At 40.8% G+C, this 19,596-nt stretch overlaps 1 protein-coding gene across 1 annotated transcript in view; it reads right to left on the bottom strand.

Moving 5' to 3' along the window:
• Nucleotides 1–9,087: 9,087 nt before the first annotated feature.
• The window catches only part of GLUD1 (glutamate dehydrogenase 1), a 47,306-nt gene continuing 36,797 nt past the window's right edge, over nt 9,088–19,596 (bottom strand). Inside the window, exons 7-13 of the mRNA XM_006875912.1 lie at nt 18,953–19,090; nt 18,623–18,760; nt 18,111–18,191; nt 17,108–17,231; nt 16,178–16,269; nt 10,070–10,132; nt 9,088–9,502 (exon numbers count right to left, since the gene is read on the bottom strand). Coding sequence (XP_006875974.1) covers nt 9,383–9,502; nt 10,070–10,132; nt 16,178–16,269; nt 17,108–17,231; nt 18,111–18,191; nt 18,623–18,760; nt 18,953–19,090 — 756 coding nt within the window. The 3' untranslated portion in view covers nt 9,088–9,382. The remainder of the gene's footprint in view (nt 9,503–10,069; nt 10,133–16,177; nt 16,270–17,107; nt 17,232–18,110; nt 18,192–18,622; nt 18,761–18,952; nt 19,091–19,596) is intronic.

Below are 19,596 nucleotides of genomic sequence, written 5' to 3'. Positions count from 1 at the left end.
TTTTGCCAATAATTAACTGATTATGTGGCACTGTAGGATAAGCACTGAACTGCAAAGTCAGCTGTTCAAACTCACCAGTCACTCCTCAGAAACCCTATAAGTCAGAATTGAGTCAACAGCACTTAACATATAAATGTCCATCCAAAAACTTTTTTTGGCCAATAATTACTGATGTTTGTTGTTTAAATTCTTTCAAAATGGTGGAATAAATGTTCTTTGTGAAGCGTAATGAAAATCCAAAATAGAAAATTTACATGTATACATGGATTTGGTAACTATTGACCAGAAATAACATTTTGCCCATAAAGCAGTGATGTGGAGAATTGATTGTTAACAGAAAAGAATTTTCTCACAAAAGTAAAGAAATGTGGAATAGTATCAAAATAATGGAGATTATATCTTTCATACGTGTTATTTTGGTCTATCGGTATAAACTTTACAAAAAGAAAAGATGTCAAAATTTCATGTGAACAATCAGTGAACTGTCTAGAAAACACAACAATTATGCAAAAGATCAAGAAGAAAAATCATTAGAATGATGAAGTCTTCCCTGCCCCCAGGTCCAGTGAATTTTGTGTAAGTGGTTAAATGACTAGTTTTCATTTTGCTTCGGAACCAAAATCTTTCAAGTCAGGGGTGAATTCATACCAGACAACTGAAGAAAATACCTCCTCTCCAATGATTGGTTTCATGAACAAATAGGCTATTGTTTCCAAAAAGACTCATCTATGAGTCTCTGTCAGTGAATTCTCTGCCTCTTGATCAATTTTAGTGGGAGGAGAGCCTGAGCAGGGGCTGTGAAGGAGGGAAGACAGCCAGATGTGGCCTGGGTATGTGGACATTTGCGCCCAGCATGGAGACAGACCAGAGCGTGGCAGAGTGCATTCATGGTGTGGACTTACACTGAGAAACGGGTCCTGAGAGGCTGTCAGGCAGCAGTAGGTGAAGGAAGAAAGATTGATGAATGGTCTCCCAGCCAGATGTCGTGTGGATGTTTTGAACTATTACCCGCAGCTTGAGAACACACTCCAGTCTGGCAGAACACATGCTTGCATTGTCCTGGCAAAGGGAAATTAGTTCTCCTTTCTCTTAAATTCCCCCTTCTTAATAGGAAACAAAACTTGTCCATGCAGTCAGATAAAATTGTGAAATATTTTACTGAAAGTATACGTTTTTTTCTAGGCATAAATTTCATGAAGCCTTTAAGTGCATTGGTTTCTGCCACTCAAACTTCTAATATTAGCATTTTCACAATGTCCAGGGCCTGTATGTAAGGACACATTGTATTATGAAGATAATACAGATTGCTGTTTTGTTTGAACATTTGAAAAAAGAAAAGAAATGCTCAATGTTCAACCATTTCAAGAGGTAGTACATGATCAAGATCCAATGGTACTAAAGAAAGAAGTCCAAGCTGCACTGAAGGCATTGGCAAAAAACACAGCTCCAGGAATTCATGGACTAGAAATTGAGACTATGCAAAATCTTTTGACTGTGTAGATCATGACAAAATATGGATAACATTGCAAATAATGGGAATTCCAGAACTTAACTGTGTTCATGAGAAACCTGTACGTAGACCAAGAGGCAGTTGTTATAATAGAACAAGGGGATACTGAATGGTTTAAAAATCAAGAGAGGTGTGTGCCAGGTTTGCATTCTTTCATCATACTCTAAAACTAGACCAAGTCTTATTCCTATTCCTAGCCCAGCCCCTTAATACTAATCCTAGTACTAAAAGTAACCTTAAAAAACAAAACAAGTTTTTAAAAAAGTATTGTTACAAAATCATTTGTGGTTGTAAAGTAATGTCTGGTTAGTTTCAACTCTTAGCGATCTCGTATAGGGTTTCCAAGGAGTGACAGTTGGGTTTGAATAGCCAATCTTGTGGTTAGCAGTCCAGTGCTTATCCTACAGCACCACACCAGGATTCCAAAGTACGAAACCATACAGCCCTTAATTAAAATTTCAAAATGTGAAGATACTGTTTCTCAACATAGCCTCCATCTTTTTCTCCATACATTTCTGAAGGCTGTGTTTGTCATACTGTGGTGGCTTGCATGTTGCTGTGATTCTGGAAGCTATGCTACGGTATTTGAAATACCAGCAGGGTCACCATGGTGAACAGGTTTCAGCTGAGCTTCCAGACTAAACCAGACTAGGAAGAAGGAGAGGTGGACTACTCCCGAAAGGTTAGCCACTGACAACCTTATGGATAGCATTAGAACAATGCCAGATAGCACCAGAATATTGAATACTGAAATATGAATAGCACCAGAATATTGTCAGAAATAGTGCCAGAAAACGAGCCTTCACATTGGAAGGCACTCAAAATACAACTGGGGATCAAAATAGATGGTGATATGAATGGAGTAAAGCTTTCAGGACCTCCATTTGCTAATGGAGCACAACTCAAAATGAGGAGAAACAGCTGTAAACTTTCTTTAATAATCAGAACATGGAATGTTCGCAGTATGAATCTAGAAAAATTTAAGACATAAATGAAATGGAATGCATCAACATCGATATCCTAGCCATTAGTGAACTGAAAAGGACTGATATTGGCTATTTTGAATCTGACAATCACATGGTTTATTATGCCAGAAATGACAAGTTGAAGAGGAATGGTGTCACATTCATCATCATCAGAACATTTCAAGATCTGTCTTGAAATATAATGCCATCTGTGATAGGATAATATCCATATGCCTACAAGGAAGATCAGTTAATACCACTATTACTCAGATTTATGCACCAAACACTAAAGCCAGTGTGATGAAACTGAAGAACTCTACCAACTTCTTCAGTCTGAAATTGATCAAACATGCAATCAATATATATTGATAAATACTGCTGATTGTAATGTAAAGGTTGGAAACAAAGAGGAAGGATCAGTAGTTGCACCTTGATAGAAATGACAGAATTTTGCAAGACCATGACTTATTCATTGCAAATACCTTTTTTTTTCTTTAAAGCTTTTATTGTGAATTGAGTGATAGTTTACAGGGCAGATCATCAGTTTTACACTCAACAAATCATATTTTATTTCATTGCAATGATTACAGTCTGCTCAAAGCACCATCAGTTAACAGTATTTACCGCTATTCCACCCTCCCACTTTTTTTTTTAATGTACACAGACCACACAGGAAATGTATATTCGTTCAAATGTCCAAAGGGCACATTTTGCAAGTCAGCCTCCTGTAAATAACTTTTTTAAACAACAAAGACAACTATACACATGGACCTCACAATATGAAATAAAAATAAATCAAATTGACTACATCTTTTCTGGTGTGGCACTGTGGGATAAAGTACTGGACAGCAAGGTTGGTTTGAACCACAATGTTGGTGGTTCAAACTCAGTAACTGCTCCTTGGAACCCTATACAGGGTCACTATGAGTCAGAATTGACTCAACAGCACTTAACAAAAATGGGAAGAGACAGTGGAAAAGCTCTATATCATCAGCCAAAACAAGGCAAAATAAAGGGTAGACTGTGGAACAAATCATCAATTGCTTATATTCATGTTCAGACTGAAGCTGTAGAAAATGAAAACAAGTCCATGAGAGCCAAAAAATGACCTTGAACGTATCCCATCTGAATTTAGAGATCATCTCAAGAACAGATTGGATGTATTAGACACTAATGACTGAAGATCTTAAGAGTTAAGGGATGACATCAAGAACACCATGCAAGAAGAAAAAAAGATCATAGGAAGCCAAGGAAAAAGGAAAAGACCAAAATGGATGCCAGAAGAGACTCTGAAGCTTGCTCTCCAGCATAGAGATGCTAAAGCAAATGGAAGAAATGAGGAAGTAAAACAGCTAAACAGAAAATCTCAGGGCAGCTTGAGAAGACAGAGTCAATTATTATAATGAAATATGCAAAGACCTGGAGTTAGAAACCAAAAGGGAAGAACACACTCAGCATTTTTCAAGCTTAAAGAACTAAAGAAAAAATTCAAGCCTCAACTTGAAATACTGACGGATTCTATGGGCAAAGTATTAAATGGTGCAGAAAGCATTTAAAGAAGATGGAAGGAATAAACCATTTCAAGAGGTAGTATATGATTAAGAGTCAATGGTAATGAAGGAAGAAGTCCAAGGTGCATTGCAGGCATTGGCAAAGAACAAGCCTCCAGAAATTGATGGAGTACAAATTTAAATGTTTAAACAAACTGACGCAGCACTGGAGGCACTCACTCATCTCTGCCAAGAAATTTGGAAGATAGCTATCTGGCCAACTGATTGAAAGAGATCCTTATTTGTGCCCATTCCAAAGAGAGGTGACCCAACAGAATGCAGAAACCATCGGACAGTATCGTTAATATCACATACAAATAAAATTTTGCCAAAGGTGCTTATAAAAAATGACTGCAATAGTTCATTGACAGGCAACTTTCAGAGGTTCAAGCTGGATTTAGACAAGGATGTGGAACCAGGTATATCATTGCTGAAGCCAGACGGATCTTGGCTGAAAGCAGAGAATACCAGAAAGATATTTGCTTTGCTTTATTGACTATGAGAAAGAAACTTTTAATTGTGTAGATCATGACAAGCTATGGGTAACATTGGGAAGAATGAGTATGCCAGAACACTTAATTATAATTCCAAGGAAACTGAACATAGACCAAGAGAGAGGCAGTTGTTCAAACAAAACAAGGAAACATTGAATGGTTTAAAATTAGGAAAGGTGTGCACCATGGTTGTATTATTTCATCATACTTATTCAATCTGTATGCTGAGCAAATTTGAGAAGCTGGATTATATGAAGAAAAATGTGGCATCAGGATTGGAGGAAGACTCATTAACAATCTATGACATGCAGATGATACAACCTTGCTTGCTGAAAGCAGAGGACTTAAAATACTTACTGATAAAGATCAAAGATCACAGCCTTCAGTATGGATTGCACCTCAATGTGAAGAAAACAAAAATCCTTACCACTGGACCAATAAATAGCATCAAGATAAGATAAATGGAGAACAGATAGAAGTTGTCACAGACTTCATTATGCTAGGATTAACCATCAACACTCATGGAAGCAGTGCTAAAGAAATCAAGCAACATATTGCATTAGATAAGTCTGCTGCATGACTCCTTTGAAGTGTTGAAGAGCAAAGATGTCAATTTGAGGACTAAGGTGCGGTTGACCGAAGCCACAGTATTTTCAATAACCTCACATGCACGTGAAAGTTGGACAATGAATAAAGAAGACCGTAGAACTGATGCATTTGAGTTAGTGTTGGAGCCTATTAAAATGACCATGGACCACTAAAAGAACAAACAAATCTGTGTTGGAAGAAGTACAGCCAGAGTACTCCTTAGAAGCCAGGATGACAAGATTTCATCTCTCATACTTAGAACGTATTATATCAGGAGGGAACAGTCCCTGGAGAAGAACATCATGCTTAGTAAAGTGGAGAGTCTGCCTAAGAGGAGGACCCTCAACAAGATGGATTGTAACAGTGGCAACAGCAATTGACTCAAGCATAGCAGTGATTGTGATGTAGTGAGACCGGACAGTGCATTGCTCTGTTGTGTATGAGTCAGAGCCAACTTGATGTCACCTAACAACCTTTTCTGAAGGAATTATGCATTTGGAGTCCTGGTGTGGTGCTGTGTGATAAAGCACTAGACTGCAAGGTCAGCGGTTCAAACTCACCAGTTGCTCCTTGGAAATTCTAATCAGGGTCGCTAAGAGTCAGAACCAACTCGATGTATTATTTTTTCCAGTGTTCTTTGCATTTGGGAACAAAAAAAAAGTCTGAAGGGGCAAGATCAAGGCTACAGTAAATATAGGATAAGGTTACCTAATGAGATTTCCACAAGACAGCCTTTGCTCATCTCGACAGCCTCTGCTCATCTCAAAGAATGATCAGATACACTGTCGTGTTAGAAAAAAATTCCTCAGCACAACTTTCCTGACCCTTTTCTCATCAATGCCATTTTCAATTTTCCTCAAACCCCTTCCAGATAAGCCCTGTGACCATCCTTTGTCCTTGATGAAAACTTATCAAGTTTATCCCTTTGGGATGCCGAAAGTTGCTCAAACTTGCCAAGTTGACCTCTCTACCTTGAAGTTTCAGAATAATCTTGGTTCTTCTCCTAGGCTGGTGCTCGGCAACAAAAAAGCTCATATTTAGTTCAAGCGTGAAGACTGAATCCTGATGGCAAAAATTCAGATGAATTCGAGTATGGCATTTCTTGGGCTCTTTTTGAGATGGAAATGAATTTGGGCCTAACAGTTAAGAGTTGAATGTAACTGCAGCTAAGGAAATTGAAATTGACAGTGATCATAAAGCTATCATAATCTTTGTTCCCATTCCTCAACTGAAGCCTTTACAGAAAATTCAAGTCTGAGTGGTACAGACGAAAAAATTCAGTGGAAAACACATGGTCTTTATTATTCAGAGAATTCTGCCTAAGCCAACTTTATAAAAAACATGAACTGGACCAAGGACCTAAATGCCAGAATGAAAACTGTACAACTCTTAGGAGAAAATATCAGAGAAAGCCTTTGTGGCAGTGGATTGGGTGAAGGTTTCTGAACTATGACACCTAAAAGCATAAGCAAGCAAAGAATTGATTAAATGTCATAAAAATTACACACTTTCTTGTAAAGGACACTGTCAAGACAGCATAAAGACAACTCACAGAATGGGGAAAATATCTGTTAGCCACGTGTATGATAGGGTCAAGTATCCAGAATATATAAAGAATTCTTACAATTCAACCATAAGGGCTAGTCCTATTTAAAAGTGGACAAAAGATTTTAATACAATGAGAATGAAGCATTTTAAATTGTTCAAAGTGGTTACCTTTGGTGAGTTCTAGGAGGTGGGGAACAGGCTTTATGTGAGCTCTGGTAGAGTAGTGGTTATGAATCGGGCTGCGAGCCGCAAGGTCAGCAGTTCGAAACTACCAACTGCTCTGGGGGAGAAAGATGAGACAGTCTGCTCCCATAAAGATTTACAGCCTCAGAAACCCTGTGTAAGGTCACTATGAGTCGGAACCGACTCCATGGCACATAACAACAATGCCCACAATGAATCTTATAGAACGATTTGACTCTTTAAAAATAAGTGGTTCTCAACTAAGGGCAGTTTTGCCCACTTTTGTTCTGAGTTGAAGCAACCCTATATAAGAGCTTCCAAGGAGCAACTGGTGGGTTTGAACTAACTGCCAGACTTGTGACCCCAGCACTGGACTGTTTTTGCAATTTTGCACTCTAGGGGTTATTTAAGGAGCTCTGCTGGTGTCAGGAACCCTGGTGGTTCAGTGGTTGAAATCTCCCAGTCCTACAGGGCAGTTCTACTCTGTCCTATTGTATCACTGAGTTGGAAATCACTTGATAGCAATGGATTTTGGTTTGTGTGGTGCAGTGGTTTTTGTACTTGTCTGCTTCCGGAAAGGTCAGCAGCAGTTTGACCCCACCAGCTGGTCCCAGGGAGAAAGACTGTCAATCTGCTTCCATAGATTTATAGCCTTGGAAATGCTTTAATAGGGGCAGTTCCCCTCTGTCCTACAGGGTCACTAGAGTGTTGAGGTTGGCTGAGAAACAGCTTTGATAAAACTTTAAATAAGCATAGTACCCACATTACAGAGCAAAAAGTTCTTCTGCACAAGGTTCAACAGATGTGGTTTTACGTCACCTATGTTCTTACAACCTTAATACAGAGCAGAGCTAAGAATGCCTACCAGGGATGTTGAGGAAATGTGGGAGCTACCACATTTATAAACGGTACTTCTCAGTATCCTAGACTTGATGGATCAGGGTAATTAGAATACATTGGGTGTTATGCTTCCAGAGGCATGTCAAGCCTCCAGGTGCTACTCCTGTCTCTAGGGCTGTTATAGAGGCGATTTCACCCCATTTTCATATGGTTTGAATCCAACACCACACCTGGGACACTTGATCTCAATCTCCCCCCCCAACACATTACAGAACTCCCAGCAGACAAGTTAGCCAGCTACCTGGGAGTCTGTTTACTTACTGACTGCTCTGATATAGAAGCAAGTAGTGGAAAGAAATAATACATAGGTGCTGGTACAAAAATGTTAGAAACCCAACTGTAGTTTTTGATCATCTACTAAGAGAGACATTATCAAATATAAAAGCACAGAAAAGACACACAAGCTTTGGAAAAGGTAGACTTTTAATAACTGCTATATCACCAGGTTAACTCATGCAGTTACAAAGTAGTTAGAAATTTCTGAAAGGATATTATTGTTTAAAAAAAAAAAAAAAAAAAGGCGCTCATCATTCATTACATAAATAATATCTAGCATTTCATTGGGACACTACTTTTCAAAAGGCCCTGGCCACACAATTCCCAATACAACACTCAATCCAAGGCTGTTTTCAGTCAGACTTTGTTCATTCCATTTGTGGGCAAAGAGGCCTCTAAGAGTAGAGGACACACAGCTGGGCCAGTTGGGGTCACTGGCAATGTTCAGAGTTGCTAGTAAGACTCCAAACAGGGAGACAGAACATTTATTTTTTTGGGATACGCTATTTTGAATTATATTGTTCAATTAGCCAACATGATAAATTCTTAAAAGAAAATAAACATGATAAGGAGGTTGCTGCATTCTTTGGACTGTGTGTCATAATTATAGTCGGCAAATGCAGGCAGTCTTAACAAAAATAGCCTTCCTCATCTGCAGTTATGAAGATAACTTTCTATCTGGCTTTATTTTTGCTGGACAACAATACACAACTGATAAGCTATAAATGATACTGTTTTATGTTATAAAAATACTAGCTTTTTCATTTATGTTTATAGGCATTCTCTGCTTGAGTCAAGGTTAGGCTTGTTAAGTGATTAAAGGCAATTTTGTTAGAGCAGTATATGATTATTTTATTCTAAGAGAATAAAATACATAAAAAGAAACATTTTGCTTGCAACTTGCAAAATTGAGTGATTCTGCCAAAGTGAAGTATCAGTAACTCACTTTAAGACCATGCCATCTTCTGAAAATGCCATGAGTCTACTTCATAAATGTGTCAAAGTGACAGCCCATCTCAGACTTGTAGGGCTGCTCTTCCCCAACAGCAGTCATTAAAAAGCTGGGACGCACAGCTACAGAGCAGGGAAGCAAAGCCAGATGGAAGAGACTTTTTAAAGGCACGACCCCACAACAAATGGCCGGCCCTATGGATGGGTGATTTCTACTTTCACACTCATCCCTTTGTGTATGATCACTTCACCTTCATTTCTTTCTTTATGGGGGCTGATTTGGATCGACTTGTTGAGAATGGTGTTCATTATCTGCTAAGTCATTAGGGAAAGATTTCTGTGGTTACATGTAAACTTGTGATGGGTTTGCAGAAGTTACAGGTGGAGAGGGGAGTGGAGAAGTCAGCTGTGGAGCATCTATGTGAAGGTCACACCAGCTTCGTTGTACACCTTGAAGACTTTCTCAATGGCGTTGACATAGGCAGCGGTTCTCAGGTCCAAACCCAGATTATATTTCATGGCTGTGCGCATGATTTGCTGAAATGAAGGAGAAGATACAATGAAGACCACCCCAATTCCAGCAGACGGTCAGTGCACATAGGAGGTACACATGGCCCAAGACCAGGAGTTCAGGGCAGCCAGAAAGCAACAAACTCCAGCCAGGGAGTAGTAATCCTCTGGAATTAACACTGGTTATCCCACAACGCCACACCGCAGCTTCTACTGAATTCACTCCATGGAAACTGGTGGAGTTTCTGGAGTCCTGGTGTTGGCACTCTAGGATAAAGCAGTGGACTGCTAAGCACAAGCTTAGTGGTTCAAACCAACTAGCCACTCCTAGTCGCTGTGAGTCAGAACTGACTTGATGATACTTAACAATTGTCTACACAACAGTAAGAAGTTACTCTTTAGAATTTTAGGTGTTCTTTCTATTTAAACTGTTGTCTGGAGAAAGATCATTTGATACATTTCATGATTTAAAAAACAACACAACATAAGCTTAGTGATGTAAACCCCATTAAACCGTAGACTTTAAAAAGGTGTGTTTTATGGGTGGTGAATTTTAATCTCGAAATAAACAGTAAACAGCATTTGCACACATACCCGGGCGGAACGTTCCATAGTGTAAGCTAAGCCAGAGTGCACGATGTCTTTCTCAGATGCACCCTAACAGGAAAAAGAACAGAAGTTTAACAAAACCATGAGAAGATGCATTTTCTATCAATCAGAGTTAAGAAGGATTTGTAAAAACAATACACAACCAGACACAATTGTTTTGTCTTTCAGTAAAGATAAAAAAATCAACACAGATAGTGTAGACAGTGTACCCCAGGGACACGATGGTTAGGACGGAGTCCCACAACCTTGGCCATTCGAGCTCCAGAAACACTATAGCAATGTGCTGTCAAGTCACAAAGCACTCACGTCAGTTCCCCAGGTGAACAGGACACAAAAAGGAACTTGGCTGATTCCAGTAGCAGCTCTGGATTACAAGCACTAGTGCCACCAAGTTATAAAGCTGAATGGATCTTTAGTTAACCCCCCAAAATGCTACTGGCGAGGAAGCTGATGACTAAGGAGTTAAGTCGATGTACCTACCACCACATCAGCTTATCTCTTTTCTTTGCCAATTATCTCTGATGAGTTTAGTGATTCATCTAGTTTCGTGGACTGCTTTGTAAAATTTAAGTACAATTCACTGTCACCATCACCCTTATTATGACATTAAGAAACAGGCTTGGTTTATAAGCAAAATGCTGCTGTTTCATTCATTCATTTATTCAATCAACTAACATTTATTAGGTACCCATGGCATTTTAGGAGTCTTGGTGTGGCACTGTGGGCTCATGCGTCAATTTGAACTGCAAGGTCGGTGGTTCAAGCTCGCCAGCTGCTCCTTGGAAACCCTATACAGGGTTGCAATGGGTCAGATTTGACTCAACGGCACTTAACAACAACACTGGCATTTTAGGATAAGTGTTGGACTGGTAACCGCATGGCCAGCAGTTCAAATTCTCCGGCCACTCCACAGTTTAAAGGTGAGGCTGCCTGTGCCCATAAACCTTTACAGTCTCAGCAACCCCATGCAGGATCACTGTGAGTTGTAATCAACTAGATGGCAGGGAGTTTGGGTTTGCTTTTTAAAAAAATAAAGTGCTAGGAATTCTTCTAGGCACTAGGGACACGACACAGGAGAACAACATAAAAATGATCTTGTCTTCACAGAAAATTTCATTCTAATGGGAGGAGATAGGACATATGTGGACACAAAACTATCAGGTTGGCTGAGTAAGGTCTGAAAATCTGAATTTAGTTAGAGGAGAGGTCAGGGACTGAGGCCCTCCAACGTTAAGTGTGCGGAGAGACGAAGAGGTACTCGGCAAAAGGCAATAAAATGAAATGGCTAGTGAGGATGGAAGAAAATCAGGAAATGTGGTATCCTGCAGGAGAATATTTCAAGGTAGACAATGATCAGCTGTGATAACAGCTGCTGACAGGTCAAGTCAGATAAGGGCTGAGAAATGACCACTGGCTCTGGCAATGCTGATGCCGCCACTGGTTATCTTGACAAGAACAGTTCTGGTGGGGGGGGGGGCAGGAGTGGGCTCAAGGACAGACATAGAGAAGAACTGGAGCCAGCCAACCCAAGTCTTTCAAGATTTGCCACAGGGGAAACACCAATGGCAATTAATTGGAAGGGGATGTGGGAATCAAGATTCATTTCATCATTAACAAAGAGGCTGAAGCTGTTCATGTACAATAAATACTGCTTGGGATTTGATTCCTTGGTTTGGAGCTCTGAAGTCATGGTTTCATGGGACACCCTAGTTAACTAGCTCAGTAACATGTTCAGTGCTTCTGTCTGACATCCTTGTTCAAGTGGCCAAGGCACAACAAATGGTCTCTATTTAACTAGAGCAACAGAAGGACACTTGGAAAAAAGAGGCTACGGAATGCGCGGCTAATTGCCTCCATGACCAACTTCCTTCTCTGTCATGAGGTTAGAAGAAATGCATGGTGCCCAGCTACTATTTCTGAACATTTTGTTCAAAGGTCTGTAAAATGATCAAAATGGGGGAAATGTAGAACAATTTCAACTTCTCATGGCCCTCTGACTTTCTGGGACCATGGTGGCTGGATGAACCCCTGAAATTTGCCCTGAGATCATCTTTAAACCAAAAAATCTCCTGGAATCTTCTTAAAACAAAGGAGTAATTTAATTTAGCTTTCTGAGTAAAAAGAAGATCTGCCTTGAACATTATACTTTTCTAAGAACTATCTACGTGGAATCTAGTGGGTATGTAAGGAGCCCTGCCGGTGCCACGGGTTAAACACTTGGATACTCTGGTAAGTGAAAGGCCAGCCATTGGAACCCACCAGTCACTCTCTGGGAGAGACACGAAACACTCTGCTTCTGTAAAGATCAACTCAGATGTGGGACCGTATGTGGACTCCTTCTGAGTTGGGACATTCCCAACTGCTGGAAGAACAAAAGATTCTTATTCAAAGAATGACCTGTAGAAAAAAGAGGGCTGTGTGGCAGTCTGAATATCAAGCAAGCTGTTTGCTTTGGAGGCATCAAGGAAAAAAAAAGTCAGTCCATCAGGGAAAACCGTTTTCCAGGACTGAAACTCAAAGAGAACTCATGAGAAGTATAATATGCTTGCTGGTTGTCACTTGGGTTTACTTGAGTGGAAGTGGGGTAAATACAGCAATGACGACATGGGCTGAGTTTGGTCATGTTCCATTGGTAACCCTTGACTTTGAGATGAGAGAGAAGAGAGGAAGGGCTGGCTGATCTGAAGTTTAGGGAGGTGTGCGTGAATTCTCAAACTTGCAGCTAGTATCCATTTGACGTAGCTTGACCAGAACTCAAATCAAGGAAGATAAAGAGATTTGATACTGAGAACAAGGGCAACATTGAGACGTTTGCCTATAAATGCAGTGACTCAAAATTCCAACCAGAATGGAAGGATTCTTCTTATCAAGGAACAACCTTGTTTCCTCAGTGTTCTGGGTTGGCAGGGACTAGAAATTTAAACACTGGCTACCAAAAATGGGGGCTGGTGGTGCTACAAAGGCATGAAGTGACTCACTTACAAGTTTTCATAACTGTGCTTAGTTTTAGAATGCCAAGGAAAAAATCAAAGAGACACAGAGAGCAGAAGGGTGTAAGAAAACAAGATCCTTCAATGTCTACAAGAGACAGATCAAAAAGGTGGAGACAGCGTAAATGCCCATCAACAGAAGTATGGCTCAGCAAACCTACACATAATGAGACTCTGTGAAGCACCTCACAGCATGGATGAACCTGGGGGATACTATGCTGAGTGTCACAAAAGGACAAGTATTATTATATGAGATCAATGTTGTAAAAAGTTTTTTAAAAATGGTTTTCTTGATTAAAAAAAAAAAAAAAATCTATGACGGTTACGGGGGGAGGGAAGGAAAATTATTCAAGGGCTAGAGGGAGACACATGTTAACATGGGTGAAGAGGCAGGCAATATACAACAAGAGGGAGGGGAGCAGAGGAAAGATCAAAGGAGTAGGAGACACAGGGAGAAATGCAATAGATAAGTGAACAGAGGTCAATACTGTTAACTGTTGGTACATGGAGGGGATTGCAACCATGTAATGAAGCAAAATATATGATTTATTGAATGTGAAACTGATGATCTGCTCTGTAAACCTTCACTCAATTCACAATAAAAAGTGGAGGAAAAAAGATCAACTCAGAGAAGGAGGGCGCGCACGGCTGCGTAACTGAAGAACGTAACCAATGGCACTAAACTGTCCATGCAGAAGCCAGTGAACTGGCGTATGCTTTTACTGTGTAATTATCAACAACAACAAAATAAGTGAAATTCAGAAAAAAAGAGACATCTTTGTATGATATTATAGAGGGAATTGATAACACAAGTAAGAAAAGGTGGAAGTTTGCTTCAGCAGTTCATTTAAGAAGTTGAGGAGAGACCATCCAAAGCATGGAAGGGAAATTTGGGCTTCCTGGAACAGAGCTGGTCTACAATAGGAGAGTTAACATGGAACAGGGTACAGGTACTGGAACTGAGAATGTAGTTTATTGATTTCAGCTTTTTCTGTGAATACAGATACCAGGTTGTTGGCTGGAGTGAGAGAATGAATGGAAGAGGGAAAGAGTAAGAGACACTGCAAGGTTAGGGGCCATGGAATAACATTAGAGCTCTCAGCAGGGCCTTCAGCAACAGAGATTGTATGGAAGAGGGTCCAGATGAAGTTTGAATACCCTGGTGGTTGGCTGTCTGAACCCATACGTCGCTCGCTAGGAGGAAAACGTGCCAGTCTGTTTCCATAAAGATGACACAACCTGTGAAACCCTATGGGGCAGGGTTGCTGAGTTGGAACCAACTAGATAGCAGTGTGTCTTGCGCAATCACAGCCAGTCTTCCTAAACCCAGTGGCCTGCCCCATGTGTTCTATGTCACCTGTAAATCACTCTTTGTACGACATTCCAGCCCAACAGAGGGAAGAGAAATCAATTCTGGCACGCACAGGGGACTCTGAGAGAGAGCCACAGAGATGGAGTGACTGTTGACTATAAATCCTTTCGTTGCTTTTCCTACTTTTCCATTGTTTTACTAGTGAGATGAATCATTCTTTCCAGATTTATTTTTGTTGTCACTCACAGTTCATGTCTTCTGTCATTTATGAGTACGAAGTTCTCTTTTTAACAGTGAACCCTATCAACAGCTACTTAGTATAAACCAACTTTCCTAATTTTATCACCGTTTCTCAGGAGCACAAAGGAGCTGAAATACATACTCATCTTCCACGGTTATGTAACCATCACTTGTTGAGTTATTTGTATTTTCAAAGTACCAAAAGCCGAAGAACCACTATTTATTTTGTATCCATCCATGTGGGGTCATTAGAATTCTTACTCCATTTTTTCTCTTTTTTTTTTAATGTTTTATTGTGAATTGTATGATAGTTTACATGAGAAAACCTCAGTTCCATATTCATTCCATCGTATATCATTACACTGCCAAGGTTCCAATCCCCTCCATGCCTCGTCTTCTGACCAAAGGGCATATCCTAGAAGCCTGTGCTCTACACTCCCTCCTCCCCCCTCAGTTCCTCTCCCTCTCTGGATCCAAAGTCCCCAGCCGCTTCATTCCTCCTTGTCATCATCTCTGTCTCCATCTCAGGCATCCCCAGTTCTCTGGGTGGGGTCCTGTTTCCAGCTCTTATCCGTTGGTGGTCCCGGAGACCTCTGCTCCTAGACTGGAGAAATAATCGCTCTCTTCCTTGCTACAGAACATCCACCCTTGCATTTCCAACACTCACAATCCGTCTTGATAACCATTATTCACTACAGTATCGCATGTAACCCATCTGTATTTCATTTCATCAGCTCCACCTAGACAAATTGGATAGTACTCACTGGTGATTCTGCCTTCCTCCATGCCCCCTAGGTCTAGGTTCCCTCTTGAAAGCTTGTAAGCCAGTTACTTCTTGCCTTTGTAGTCCCTCCCTCCCCATTTGGGTATCCAATGTCCAAGTTGCCCCTCTCTGTCTACTCTGTGTGTGGAGGGGGTGGGAATGTTTCTTGCTGTAAGGATTTGTTGCCTCTTTTGTGTCAGTGCATTCGTATGCATAGGTCAAGTTCATCAGCTTGGGTCAGCTCAACCTTCTTTCCCACCCCCTCTTCTTTCTTCTCCTGGTTGAGCTCTGATCATCCAGTCATCCAGTCCCGGTCACGTGGTGTGTCATCTGCAAGTGTGGGTGTTCTTGTGCACATGCCCTCTCTTCCCATCAGCCAGCAGCTCCATTCTCCACTTGAGTCCTCCGTGGCCACGTCACTGACTCTGGGCCCAGGAGTCCTCGGGTCTCTTCGCACTGCTTGCAAACCAGGTCCCCAACCGGGTCCACAGAAGCCCTCTGAATATTGTGAGGCTTAGCTCGCCACTTCATTGCTGCCTTTACCCTATTTCTCCCCAATGGTGACGCGTGTTGTTGCATTTCCACCGAGTCTCAGTTTTGGGAGGGGGGCCTTCTTATTCCATTTTTAAGAACATAATCAAGGAGGTAGTCAAAGTGCTCTCAAGTCAATACAATTGTTATTATGGATTGTTCCCCCTCAACTCAACTCAGTGTACCTGAACTGGATGAAAAGAATACATTAGCCAGCCAGCCAGCGTGTGTAAAACACAAGTCTTGGCCACACTCACCGATATCCTGTCTTGGAACTCAGCTGTGGGTACAACAGGAATCGTTCCACCGTGCTTCCCAAATTTCCTTTCTAAACTCTCTTGAACAGACACTGTAAATAGCCAAGAGATCAAGATAAGCTCCTGCTAATAAGAAGTAGAACCCAAAGTAAGTAATCTTGAATTATATCTATAGCCCAAAAACAAGTACAGAATTTTAAAAACCTTTAACATTAGTGACATAAAAGCACCAATCATTTAAAACTCAGTTAAAAAGACATGAAACACTCAGTAAATGGGAATTTAGGTCACTGCTGTTTCCATAACACCCATTACCAGGGTTTTTCCTTGGCTTTGTTAAAAAGAAAATGCTGAGAAAGAACTGGAAATACAACACTTCACCTAGATCCCCAGAGCGGGCCGGAGTGAAAAGGAGCTCTGTTGGTGGTCTGTTTCAGCCTAATGACAGACTCTACTGCTAACTCTGGAGCTTACTCTAATCAAAGAGAAACGAATATTCTCATCAGAAGACTCAAAACATTCCCGACACTAAACAGAGCTTTACTAAGTGCAACCAGAGAAAGTGGATGGGTGTCAATAGCCAAAGTCACATTTTTAAATGGTACTTTTGAAAACCATCAATGTACAGATTAAGTTCTGAGATTACTGTATTCGAGTAAGAATGATAATATAAACACATATAAGAACATTAATATACTGAATACCCTTATGAGCTAGAATATGACATTCTGTTGTGAGACTGCATTTTCTAAGATAAAAAAGAGATGTCTGTCATCTGAAGAGTGTATTTTTCCCCTAGCCTTTTAACTGGCCTCAAACTATTATTTCTGGAGAGCAGGAGGACTAGCACCCACTTTCAGAAATGGAATTCTCTCTGGGACTACAAAAGAGAAACCTGTTCTTTTTTTGTGTGCTAGGATTAACACTCACTGAGCAGGTGGTAGTTAGAGTCCCTTTCATATTTGAAGGTCAGACGGCCATAGCTGACATGGTTGAGATTCTTCAGCCACTCAAAGTAAGAGACTGTCACCCCTCCGGCGTTCAAGTAGAGATCCTGCACAGAAGAGTTCAATTTCAATGTCACAGACTATGTCCCAAATTTCCTCAATGTAACTTGGAGTAGTCCTGGTGTGGAGCTGCAAGATGAGCACTCAACCACAGGTCAGTTTGAACTGCATGGCCGGTGGTTCAAACTCACCAGCTGCTCCTTGAAAACCCTATAAAGGGTCGCTATGAGTCAGAACCGACTCGACGGGACTTAACAACAAACTTCCTTTCCAGCCCATCTAAGCTTTTTTCCCATTTGCTGGTTTATTATTTAACAAGCATTTGATCACCTTTTGCTAGAGCCTCTTCTCTACCAAAAAAGTTCACACACAAAATTGCTTGTTCACTAAGCTTTGGATTGGACTGACCAGATGATGAGCATCCCCATTCCACTACTCAGGAAGGAGCAGTCCATTTCAGTTGAATGAAATTTACAAAGTGCTTTCAGAAAAGAAGATTCTTTAAAATGCATCTGGCCTACCCAACAAACATTTAATAGCCTCTTGGTGTCAACCCCCATGCTGATCCACTATGAAACCTGAACACACATTCCTCATATAGCTCTTAGAATAAAACAAGGGCAGATAAGGAATGAAACAGGAATTTGAGAGTTTAAGTTTCTAGTATAATACACATTTACATTATAATACCATAAAATACTAGGTTAAATATATACTCAATAAGCTGGAAGAAAACATTTAGGTCTAAGTGAAAATCGTCACTTATTATACTAATTGTGCATTTGCTACATTTTCTTAAGACCAAAATAAGATGAAAATTACACTACAGCATAGGAAAAGAAAGTAATGGTCCCCTTTCCCTCCAGTTCCTTGAAGAAGGCAATTATGATCAAATACACAAACCCTGACAGACATAAACAACTTACAGGGATCACCATAATGTTCCTCTCCAAGAAAATCTTATCAGCTTCTGGAGTTGTCGGTCCGTTGGCACCTTCAGCAATGATCTATGAGCGAACATACAGAAACTCCAGACAGGGTTTATGATGAAATTCATGGCGAGGGTTGCACAACTCTATGTGACTTACATCCCAATAAAACCAGCAGGGTCACCCAGGGTGGACAGGTTTCAATGGAACATCTAGAATAAGAGTCTAGGAAGAAAGGCCGGAGGGGCTCTACTTCTAAAGATTAGCTCATGAAAATCCTCTGGGTTACAGCAGAATGTTATCTGGTATCGTGCTGGAAGAGGAGCCCTCTGGGCTGGAAGACACTCAAAATACAGGCGCTGCAAAAACGGACTCAACTTCCCAAGAATCATGAAACACGTATTTGTTCTATTTTATACAGGATGGCCGAGTCAGAGGTTACTTGATGGCAACAGATCACATGTCATCCACACAGATAATGCAGAGCCCAGTTTCTGGAATGCTTTTACCTTGGCTTTGATTCTGGGTGCATTGGATTTGGTCAGCTGCTTCTCGCTGGCCGCTGGGATCAGTATGTCACAGTCTGCTTCCAAGATGTTTCCTTCATAGGGCTTTGCTTTGGGGAAGCCCAGGATGGAACCATGTTGCTATAATTGATTACAAATCAAAACAAATGGTTACACCAGAGTTTAAATGTATATGTTTAGCACTTCTAATATCAGTTTCATTTATGTGTGCTACATTAAAAAAAAAGAATAGAAATCGAGTGATTCCCCTCCCCTCACTAAATTCACCCCAGGTTTATGGTATTCAAACTATTCAACACTGGATCATCATACCAATTTGAAGTCTTCCAACTCCTTTGGATCAATACCATCTGGATTCCATATGCTTCCGTCAGACTCTCCAACACCAACACATTTAGCACCAAAGCGATGTAAGTATCTCATAGAGTGCAGACCCACATTACCAAATCCCTATGGAGAGTAATTACAGAAGACACAAAAATCAAAGTCCCAATACAGGTAGTAAGGGAAGTTCTCGAGACTTCTCTTCAGCAAGAAAAATCTGTAAGATCGTGGAACCTAACTCGCTGTTATCTGTGATAACAGAGAATGATAATGATAATCAGGTACAGCTTCAGGCTTATGAAGAAATGGCAGTCCTTTCAATCACATAACCTGCAGCCTTGGTGTGGCGCTGTAGGTTAATGTGCTGGCCTGCAGGGTTGGTTTGAACTGCAAGGTCGGCCACTCAAGCTCACCAGTCACTTCTAGGAAACCCTTTACAGGGTTGCTATAAGTCAGAATTGACTCAACAGCACTTAACAATAACAACAACAGGTCCTCAACCCCCAAGACCAGATTTCCTGTAGCTATTAAAAGTTACGTCCTTAGTTTAGTTTCAGAGCAAAAGGGGGAAGGTAGAATCCCCGCTGAATAGTTCTCTGGTAGCGTAGTGGTTACGAATCGGGCTGTGAACC

This window comes from Chrysochloris asiatica, unplaced genomic scaffold (assembly GCF_000296735.1).
Source record: "Chrysochloris asiatica unplaced genomic scaffold, ChrAsi1.0 scaffold00346, whole genome shotgun sequence".
NCBI classification, from domain to species: domain Eukaryota; kingdom Metazoa; phylum Chordata; class Mammalia; order Afrosoricida; family Chrysochloridae; genus Chrysochloris; species Chrysochloris asiatica.
The sequence above is the reverse complement of the archived record's forward strand: the minus strand, read 5'-3'. Positions and strand labels throughout refer to the sequence as shown.